The 11604-nt window shown below is 32.9% G+C and overlaps 1 protein-coding gene across 2 annotated transcripts; it reads right to left on the bottom strand.

The window, feature by feature from the left end:
• Positions 1-213: 213 nt before the first annotated feature.
• On the bottom strand, positions 214-3519 carry LOC145037291 (F-box protein SKIP14-like). 2 transcript variants are annotated; one of them, XM_078985919.1, is made up of 3 exons: positions 3260-3519; positions 2258-3149; positions 214-1635 (listed from the first exon to the last, which is right to left on the bottom strand). In XM_078985919.1, the coding sequence occupies exons 2-3, from the start codon at positions 2981-2983 to the stop codon at positions 1060-1062; spliced, it is 1302 nt and encodes a 433-aa protein (XP_078842045.1). In that variant the 5' UTR covers positions 2984-3149; positions 3260-3519; the 3' UTR covers positions 214-1059. The 2 variants fall into 2 exon arrangements, with proteins under 2 accessions (XP_078842045.1, XP_078842044.1); XM_078985918.1 differs by having other exon boundaries at positions 2258-3519.
• Positions 3520-11604: the final 8085 nt, after the last annotated feature.

Here is an 11604-nt window from a genome sequence, read left to right as displayed (position 1 = left end):
GGTTACATTTGTGATATTAGTATCTTAAAATATCATTAAATTTTATTAAATAAGCATTAAATGTTACACATATCACCATTTAATTAAGTATGATGATATATAGGAACAAAAGGATAGGAGGATATTTAATTTCTCTTATTCAAATGAGGTTGACATAGTTTAATGTAACAATTTTCATAACAAGTATCATCAAATTACATATAAAAATGGAACTAACAAAATACATTTTTATGGGCATTTATTAAATTGGAAAATGCGTGCATTACATTACATATGTTTATAACCATTACATGCATCAAATCTTACACATCTATAGACCATTACATGGTCAAGGGTCGGTTATCTTTTCATGTTGTGGATCCTATCTTTCACAATATTAAATAAACAGAAACAATCCCAACAAAATAAAATTAAAAATTCAGAAAACAAGCAAATAACTTACAAATCTTTTTTCTTCAAGAATCACCAACACACAATCTTGTAGTTGTAGTAAACACACCATTTTCTTCAAGAAACACCATATCCATAGACAATCTTTAGAATCTGCCATTTTCCTTAAAGAAACACCATAAGAGAATCTTGAAAATCTTCCTATTCCTTTCAAGAAACACCGTAAGAGAATCTTGAAAATCTGCCTATTTCTTCAAGAAACATCATGAGAGAATCTTGAAAATCTGCCTATTTCTTCAAGAAACACGAAAAGATAATCTTGAAAAGCTGTCTATTCCTTCAAGAAACACCAAAAGAGAGAATCTTGAAAACTTATGCCTATTCCTTCAAGAAACACCAAAAGAGAACCTTGAAAATCTGCATATTTCTTCAAGAAACACCAAAAGAGAATCTTGAAATTTTGCCTATTTTTCAAGAAACACCAAACACAATCTTGAAAATCTGCCAATTTTTTCAAGAAACACCTAGTTTCTTATCTACCCCCTTTCAAGAATCTACTAAAATAGGTACACTTTCTACAAACTCTTTCCTCATTTTCTTCAAACGATGTCTAGTTTTCACTTTTAAACACATACCCACGAACAAAAAAACAATCAGAAACCAGTTCATCTAGCCATAAAGGCAAAACCTATAACTCGCTTGTTGATAATGACCAGATTGCCCTGAATCCACACCCATATTTTCATCTTCACCACCATTTGTGAAACTCAAAATCTGTTTTAAACAATGAAAACAAATGAAATCCAAACAAAACGTCTCCATGTAATTGCGTTCATTCAAACAACATCCACAATTGATGCATCTAGGAATGCAAAAAGTACACGCCCTACAACAATAACGTTTCCCTTGACACGTGTCGGCTGGACAATCGTACACCTGTCTCAATTGATGACATTTCGGGCAGGCCTCGATGTCAATCGGGCGGTCATCTTCTAGTGAAAGGTGCAACTGCCCGCCATTGTAGAATCGGGGTTTAGGGCAAGTGAGGTGGTTTTTGTTATTATTATTAAATTTATTATTATCTATGGATAATACTTTTTTTAGGTCTTCAAATTGCTCCATTGTTATGGAGTGAAGTCCACCGATTCTTAAACGCTTTATTCCACCTCCATTGGTTGTCTTCAAAGACTTTAAATTACTTAAAAGCCCTTCCATAGTTAGCCCGTTACATCCCAGTAAACTTAACTGCGTTCACCATTTTTAAAATGTTAGTTAAAAATGACCATTTTACCCTTCTGTATGTGCTTTTTGAAAGTGATAAGGGCCAACTAACACTAGGTTTAACTATTATTAAAGTCTAAAAGACTTTCTTTTTTTTTGACCGAATGAACTATCTGAATCTGAGTAAATGACCATTTTACCCTTCTGTATGTATTAAGCCAAAAAGAAATATGACCTTATACACCTTTATGTTATAAATTTACTTCCTTATATAAGTCAAGAAACTCGAAAAACTCAACATCATCAAAAGTGATAATTACAACTTCATGTAGCACAAGAATATTACAAATTTACTTCCTTAAAATTGTAAATTTGTAATAAAACGTATTACAAGAGATAGTGTTTGAAAGAGTTTATTGATGGTTTTGAGTGTTTGACAAGTTTTGATCAAATAGGAAAAAGGTAAAATAAAGGTATACAAGTACTTTTATTTTACACCTTGATGAGAAGTATAGTTATAACTAACATGAAATTGATTACTTGAACCTAAATAATCCAAAAAAGGAAATTGCTTTCTAATCACTACCACACATAAGAAGTTAAGAACACACCCTAAATGCATATATGATTTGATACAAATACATACCTTTGTTAACCCTGGATTTTGTTGGATGACATTCTTGAGACCATTATCTGTGATTTTCAAACACTTTACAAGACTCAATGATTGAAGACTACCACTTGCTCGATTTGTAATTCTTAAAAGAGATTCATCAGCAAATGATTCGCCTGGTTGTTGATCGATATGTATATTTCTCCATAACAAAGGATCATTACGAACACCATCACGTAAAGATTTACAAACCCTTTCAACAGACATCAAATCCCTCATTCCTAAATGACCAAGAGCGAAAAATAAAGCATCGTGAGGAACACCAACATGGATATCATCTTTCCCATCGCTTTGACAACGATTTGTGTTCTTGTTGAATGAATGCAAGACTTTAGATTCCTTACTTCCATTAAAAAAAAACAACCCATTTGTTGTACGTGTATCATCTAAATTGATCTCATCGGCGATTGATTTTTCTGAGATTTTGATATATCCGATATCTTCATCAACCTCTTGAATCCACCCCCTAATCATCGTACACCCACCGCTTATGTTCATCTCAAAAGGATCAGAAGGCAGCATATCGAGAACATCCTCCTTCTTCCATTCCCAATTCAAATTCAAATCATCATCAAAACCATCGAAATCGAAACTGTTATCTGTATAATCATCCATTCGGTACCAATCACCGATCTTCAATGAAGAAAGCAAATAATCTGGACTATAAACTTTAGGATCGCATAAAAAATCATCAGCCATAGTTCCTAGAAACGGTGGAAACAAAGAAAAAACCCCCCAAAACTATAATCCGATATTATTACCAGCCAACTTGTTAACAAAAATAAACCAATAGTTGAATGGAAATAGCTGAGTTTTTGTAGGGGGGGAGAAACAAAAACGAAAAAGAGGCGGATTAGACGAGAATCTGAAAAAGAATCGAAATTGGGATTAGATTAGATTAGGGGGTATGATTATTATCCTGAGGATGACGAAGAATCTAGTTTTTGCGAAGAAAAATGAAAAAATAGATCTGACCTCATTGAAGATTATACAGGTGGTATATACGAGTAGAAGACGAAAGGAAATGAAGGCAAGAGAAAGAAAGGAAAGTCAAAGGCTCCATGGCGAAATCTCCATGGAGAGAGAGATTTGTGGTGGCAGAAGCCCTAATTACGATGAAAATTAACAGACTTTGTTTGATGGATTGCTATTTGGTAAAGGCTGCCGGCGTTCCATTTTATACGGACGAAATATTGGATACCGGTACTCATCTGCAAGCCTCTCTCTACCATCCGTCCATAACTCAAATACCTAAAATAACTACATTAAATTTCATTTTAATTAATTAATTTAAAAATACTATACATTTAATTTAATGATAAAAACCCAAAGTTTGAGCAACATGTTTTTTGTTATGTGATTCATATATCATTTTTGTTCACTATAAAACCTAAAGTATATTAGTTTAATAGACAAAATAAATAGGTTTGTAATGTATTTTTTTAGTTTTGTGTTAGTTATTTCAAAGAAATTATTATTTTAAACTGTCAAAAAATTTAAAATATCACCGTATAAAAAAGCTAACTAAATAAAAAATAATAAGTGCGGATGATTAATAAGTTTTGTTTGATATAAATGTTATAATGTTGTACTGTTTTTTATTTTATTAAAAGCTATAGTGCTTTTCATACTATTTGTTATTTGTTTTAGATACAAATCGGTATACGTTTTATATATAATTTTCACAACTTAAAACGTTTTATATATCATCAAAAGTTGTAGTATTTATTTTTTCATACTAATTTGTTTTTTATACATAGAAATCAATATATGTTTGATATATAATTTACACAACATAAAACGGTCTATAAAATCATGAATTAATAATGGAAATAACTGATAATATAAATTAATTAAAATTAATAAAACTAATATGTTAACTATAGAGTTTGTTTTGCTATTTGCATTCGTTTTACATATATAAATATTAACTCACAATTTGTTAAATGATATTACTTTAATTAAATATTTTTATTCAAATGCAAGGTACGAGAATTCAACTAGTATATTAATAATCAAATATAGGGCCTTGGGCCTTGAGGATCTTCTTGAATTGATTATTTATTAAATTTTCAGTTAGTAAATTTTTGTTAATTAGAGAATTAATTGAATGATAATTTATGGCAGTTAATTTCGGTTGATTGTTTACAACCACCACTAATGAAACACACACACATACACATTCTCTTAAAATTGTTCTTGATATTACATAGGAGCATGGTGATTTTCGACATATTCAAGATCTATTATTGAAGTGATTGTTGTATCCTCAAGACAGAAACCATACCGGGTTAATTACCGCCTTGGGACACTTTAATTCGCAGGCCTGAAACTACTTATTTTCGTGCTTATAGCAGTGGCGGACACAAGTAGATGCTGCTGGTGACACAATTTTTTTTACGTAGTAATAATAATAGAAAAAATGAAAAATTTTACACTGCGTCTGAAAAAAAAAAGGGTTGCAGCCATAGTGGAACCAACCCTGGTTTATAGATTTGTTGTAGATATCAACATACAAGTATGTATTCTGAATTGTGAATTTTTTATATGTAAATCCGTTTGATTTATGTTTCTATTGTTAAATTTCGTATTTGATTGATTTTCATAACAGTCTACGATAGAAATTAAAAAGGTAAAGAATGGAACAACATTCCATCATCAAATTACATGAACTTTATTTTCTTATTAAGGCATTGTATTTCATAAAATATACCCACTTATAGAGATTTATTTTATAAAATCTACCAAATTATAGTATTTAACTTTGTAAAATCTATCAAATTATAAGTGTTTTGCATTTGGAAGACAATGCCATGGTAGGTATATTTTTCAAAGTAAAATATTATGATAGGAAGTAATCTACATCTACATATAATAATAATAATAATAATAATAATAATAATAATAATAATAATAATAATAGTAGTAGTAGTAGTGTTGTTTGTGTGTTGTCTTTATTTATATTATGTGTGTAATGCTTCAATATACTTCGAACAACACGTGGACATGATCAAGATGTACACCACAAGCATGAAGGTAATGAGCAACAAGATCAAAATGATAATAAGAGCCATAACTTTTTCAATACCCACTAACAAAGTTCATTTATGAAGAGTTAAGTTTACATGTTAAAGAATTAGAACGATTATCAGTGGGAGATTACACCAACTCACCAAGGGGTAAGGGCCCAAATTTGTCTAGAAGGTTACTCCTCAATTTTGCATCCTTCTCATTTCTACTTTGAATCTCAAGTCGTTACGTTGATGTTTTTGGCATATAGTTCTTTCATCGTTGTACTCGGTGTAAGAAAGTTTCCTTGAAGCCATCAAAACATACGCATTACAATTTGTCATGTTGATATGATTTTATAAAATTATCATACCCTAACTGTTAATATATGACGCTTCCTCATCTGTTAGTTGTGTCATTCAGCTTTCAATTCAAGAGTAGATTTACAAAAACTTATTTATTCATGCTGATTTGTATTTATTCAAGAGTATATATTAGATATACACAAAATTTTGCATGTAAGTATTGAGAATATCTAATATCGTGATTTCTTGGAAATTTGGAATTCCCATATGGTTTTGCAACTACTAAAGTTAACAATGAAAAAACTACAACCATAAAGATTTGTGGTTGCATATGCATATTCATTCCACTTTGTCCGGCGTGGGGTCCTATTTTTGAATACAAAGAGGGGAAAAAAAATCCAAAATTACAATAAAAAGAAACTAAGGACGTGTTCGGTACGGAGCGTTTTGAAACGTTTAAGAGCTTCTAGCTTCTAGCGTTTGACAAAACGCTCCGTTTAAAACAAAAAGTCTCGTTTGGCACTACAAGCTTCTAACGTTTAGTTTAGTCAAAACGTTCGAAATCTAAATGCTACTTCATATAGCGTTTAACAAAACGCTACAAGCTAGTTTTGCCGAACACACCCTAATTAAATTAGTACTCCTTATTTGCTCATAGGCCTTTCGTTATGCATCATGAAACCACAAATTATCTTTACGTGCTAATTAATTATCATTGTTCATTTCAGATTGGGGTCTACTATTACCACTAATTAGTTGGCTCTTGATAAATTTGAACGCTTTTAGTTATAAACTACATACCAATTGTATTACGGTTAATCATGTGGAAATTTTGGTTTGCAAGTTCAAAAAGATGTTAATAATATTTCTGCCTATCAAGTAATTACTAAACACCACTGTACAATGAAATCAGTAAAAAGGAGTTGCTTGGTTCATTTCATTCCACTTGGCTATTAAAACAAGTCACTTTTCATTCCATTGGTACTGGTCGGTCCTTCTTCTGCTTCTGGTATTCCTTGTGGTTTTAGATTTGGTATTCCCTGAGGCAAACGTAAAATCAGCAGAACCATTGTTAGAAACTTTAATAATGAGATGATCATCATCATCATCTGCAGTCATGCAATCTCCTATCACATCAATGCCAGTACCACCATACTTTCGACATCATCAACTACAAAAAGAAAGAAAAAGAAAAGTTACTTTCATAGGAAACATATCAATTATGTTAAAATATCTAGAATGTCTTACTTATAGCAATGTGCATTCCATCTGGAATGAACAACTTTATGTCAGTATAGATTGACACTTCCTTGCCCACTGGGATGGTTACCTGTCTTGAACAAAAAGTACTATAGACACCCCGGTCCTCAGTCATCTTAGGAATTTTAGAAGGCTCAGTTAGCCTTTACTAAAAACTTGGCCACCTAAGTTGATATCATTGAACAAACCCTTCAGGATTTAACAGAGAGGGTAAGTGGTTTGCAGAATGAAGTGAATCAGTTAAAGAACACTCTAAAGCTAGTTAGGGAGGATCCTGCTATGGATCCTGTAATGATTCATAACAGGATCCTTCCTGACTAGTTTTAGAGTGTTCTTCAACTGATTCACTTCATTCTGCAGACCACTTACCCTCTTTGTTAAATCCTGAAGGGTCTGTTCAATGATATCAACTTAGGTGGTCAAGTTTTTAGTAAAGGTCTCAAACCTTTCCATTACATCATCCAATCTTTTGTTTAAATAGGACTTATTAAGGTAATTAACCTTTCGGGTTATTCACATATAGCTAACTATCTTTTTTTTTGTACATATCTAGGTAACAAACTTTTTGGAACTGTTCACATATGACCATTATGACCTGCTGTAACATGTTACATCCAGCTACAGCAGGTCATAATGGTTATATATGAACACTTTCAATAAGTTCGTTACCTAGATGTGTACAAAAAAATAGTTACCTAAATATGAACAAAACCAAAAGTAAGAGTAAATTACATGAATGCTCCCTATGGTTTGGGAGAAACTGTGCATTTCATCCCGAACATATTTTTTTAACTCGGATGGTCCTTACTGTTTATTTTTGTTGTGCGTTTAGTCTCTATCTTACCTAAAAAGACTATTATGTCCTTATTAAATTATTTTTTAATTAATTTTCTTATTTATGTTTTGTTTTTATATGTTTAAAAAAATTAATAGACCCCATATATATGTATCTCCTCACCGTAAACCTGAAACCACATTTGGCAAATTTAATTTGGGTCCCACCGGTCACCATCCCATTGTTGGATAAGGTGTCTAAGTCCATAACTATTTCTTGTATGTACTTGACCCGACCCGGTATGGTCCATTTGGGTTGCATGGCACCATGCAATTGGATAGACTAAATGAGAGAAATAACACTTGTGGTTTATTAATATATTATAAGTTCTAATATATTAATAATATTATTTAATTAGGTTGATCAAGAATTAATTAAGTGATCAAAAGACAACTAATTAAATATATGGGTTGGTTATGTAAATCATCCATAACTTGTATAGTGGGCTAAGAGGCTCCATGGATTATCAAGTTGGGTTCCACCCATAGGATGCTCCATAGGAGTTACAAACCCATGAGTCATGGAAATGAAAAGCCATGACACGTTAGGGTTTACATGGTGTAACCCTAGATGTGTCAACACTATATAAAGAACATATTCTCCACCAAAATCAGCTACACATAAAAAACAAGAGGGCTAGGCCGATTTTAGAAGTGTGTATTCTCTCTAAAGTCATTCCAAAAGAATTTGGTGTTGTGTGAAGCATTTGAGGCATCACACTTGGGGTGCTAGGCTCACAAGGTTTCAAGGATCATAAGCAACAACAAGGTATGTTATTCTATCTTTCATTCAAGTTAAAAATTGTTCCCCATGTATGCTAGATAGGAATATAACCTTGGAATTCAACTTTGCATGATAATTAGACAAACATAGATCCAAGGTTATTAGGGTTGCATGTACACTTAGGAAGTGTTAGAATGCTTAAACCCAACAGTGGTATCAGAGCCTAGGCTTGTTTGTTGATTTTTTGTGTAAACTGTTGAAAAAAAATCGTTTTTCTGTTTTTTGCTCGTATGAACTCGCCGAGTCCATGGGGGGACTCGACGAGTCCATGAACAAATGCAAGCTACTCGCCGAGTTTGTTCTTGCACTCGACGAGTAGAGGCTGCAGTTTTTAGAAATTCGACTTTTGTTGCTGGAAATGGACTAGAAACATTACCCAAAACTGTTTTGGTATTTGAAAACTTGTTTTAGATGGTGTAATGTTTATGCTAATCCATTTGCAATGACAATTATCAAAATTACAAGTTTTTAAGTGTAATTTTTGATTCTTGAAATGTTCATATTCATGTTCTTGAACTTATGAAGATTAGATGATCATATCATAAAGTGTTTTAATGGAGTCCATAACTTGTCCTCAAGTTATCGAAAACCAAAAGTCACACTTTTATTAAAGCCATTAAAGAACATTAGAGTTATAAAAATGAAGAGTCTTTAGTTTTATTACTCAATTAAATTCATAAGTTATAAGAAATGAAAAGTTTTGAAAGTTTACAAAACTTGCCCTCAAGTTTTGGAACAAGTAAAGTCTTGATTAAAACTTTAGTTCTAACCCTTAGAATTTTAAAAGTTAAAATTCAACCCTTATACTTTATAATATTATAAGTTAATATATATATATATATATATATATATATATATATATATATATATATATATATATATATATATATATATAAGATCAAGTCGTCTTACCGCTAGTACGCCTCATTCACGAAGCCGGTCTATAAGGGGGGGGGGGGGTATAAGGTTGTTGCCTATAAAATGGCAACTTAATGGGTGTCCACTCTCACCCACTGTTTCCTTGATTGGTGGAGGGTCGTTAGCCGAACGGGTAGGACAAGGACTTATAAATCCTCATTAAAAGTATGATGAATATTATAAAGTAACTAAATGTTCTATTAAATTCCCAATCTTAGTTACTTTAGGAAAAATGTTAATAAGGTTCTAATCCATGAAATTACACTTTACACTTGTTTAAGTCGTTGGTGGAGCGTGTGTGGTTAACCGGCACACTAACTTGGACTTAACAAGGTAGGTAAAGGGTGACTTAAGGTTTATCATAGTATCAGTGGAGCGTATGTGGTTTACCGGCACATCGATTGAGTGATAAACTTTAAGGGTACCAAGTGGTTTGCATGGTTACTTCACACCTCGTTTTGTGATCCTCAGTATCCCAGTCACAAAACTTGGAGGGCACACTCGAGATTGAAACATGCCTTTGAAAAGTTCATTGAATCTCAAAAGAATCTAGGAATTTCTAAGAACCAATTAAAAACCTAATATTTATATTTCGTTTTTCATGGTGGAAATTGGTGAATTGTCATTCACCTACCATTCAAATATGTTATAGCTTGGATTACGGCATACATCTTCTAAGTTATAATATATTGTGATTGGATCCTAGCCTTAATATTACATTTGGGTGTTTTATTAAGGACTCTCTTAATATCTAAACTAATCTTGTCTTTTTCCTTCAGATGTCTTCCAACAATGCTGCTTCTGGCTCTAATCCTAATGGCTCCTTTACCCTTATGAACTTATGTGGGAAAGTCACTTTTGATGGATCAAACTTCAATAAATGGATCAGAAACATCAAGATGATTACCCGCTACGAGGACAAAGAATATGTACTTGATAAGGAGCTTAAGGAGATTGATGAGACCACTGCAATTCCCCAGGAGATCGCTGACTTCCAGGCACATGAAAGGGATGCTACCAAAGTAGCATTCATCATGATGGACACCATGACAACGGAACTCCAAAAATCCTATGAGGAATTTTACCCTTTTGAAATGCACCAAGATCTGATGGAAAGATACCATCAAAGTGCATGACAAGAGAGGTATGAAATCATCTGCTCCATGATAACAACCATGATGAAGGATGGAGAGTCCCGTTGGATTAGTGTCTAAGTCCATAACTATTTTGGTATGTACTTGACCCGATGGTGCATGGTCCTTTTGGGTTGCCTTCACCAAAGCAACTTGATAGGATGAATTATGGAGAGTAAGGATTAAATATGATTTATTAATATATTATGGGAATAATATATTAATGGAGAAATCATATTGTTTAATTAATATTAGTCAATAATTAATTGGTAATTAGTTTTGTGACTAAGAGAGATTAATTAAACTTAAGAGACTGGAATTGTAATTATAGGATACATGGATTGCCTTGTATTAAGGGATGGACGAATTCTAATGGGAAACCCATAAGGAAATCGTCCATGGGCTTGATAAAAGGAGTCTATGGGTTGCTTAGGGCTTAAGCATCCAAATTAGGGTTTCCTTGTTAGATAACCCTAATAGCCCAACTATATAAAGACCCCTTAAGGCTCAAAAACGTGGCTAAGCTTCTTGTAAGGGTTTACACACGTTTTTGGTAGCCTCCAACCTCTCTCCTCTTCATCCTCTTGCTTATGGTGTTTGTGAATCATTAGAGGAGTGACACTTGTGACTCTAAGCCTTCCAAAGTCAATTCAAGGAGGAATTGGGATTGTTATTGCTACATAACAATCAAGGTATGATCTTAAACCTAATTACATATTAATATGATTACTTGTATGTTAGAATTAGGGTTTATAGTCTTGGATTCAAAGCATGTACAATAGAGAAACCTAGATCCAAGCATTAGGGTTTGTATGAGCACATAGGATGTCTTATGACCAAAACCCATCAGTGGTATCAGAGCCTAGCTTGGTTTCAATTGTATTGATGTATTGTATAACTGAAAAATTCGATTTTTTGGATTGTGGAGGCTGGACTCGCCGAGTCCATGGCTGAACTCGCCGAGTCCATGCAGACTCGACGAGTCCATGCCTGACTCGACGAGTCAACTCGTCAGATAATGCTTATCTCGGGATTTCTTGCTGTTTTTGCATATGGATAGTTACCTTATCATGTTAG

The sequence above is a fragment of the Lactuca saligna genome, chromosome 3, assembly GCF_052625555.1.
Source record: "Lactuca saligna cultivar CGN05327 chromosome 3, ASM5262555v1, whole genome shotgun sequence".
Taxonomy (NCBI): Eukaryota; Viridiplantae; Streptophyta; class Magnoliopsida; order Asterales; family Asteraceae; genus Lactuca; species Lactuca saligna.
This window is presented reverse-complemented; position numbering and strand designations above follow the sequence as displayed.

What these genes read in the sequence shown, in the direction of transcription:
- LOC145037291 (XM_078985918.1), bottom strand. Translation starts at nt 2,983, where the DNA reads ATGGCTGATGATTTTTTATGCGATCCTAAAGTTTATAGTCCAGATTAT. An exon ending in AAAATCCAGGGTTAACAAAG is followed by an intron (nt 1,636 to 2,257) that starts GTATGTATTTGT and finishes TGGTGAACGCAG; the next exon opens with TTAAGTTTACTGGGATGTAA.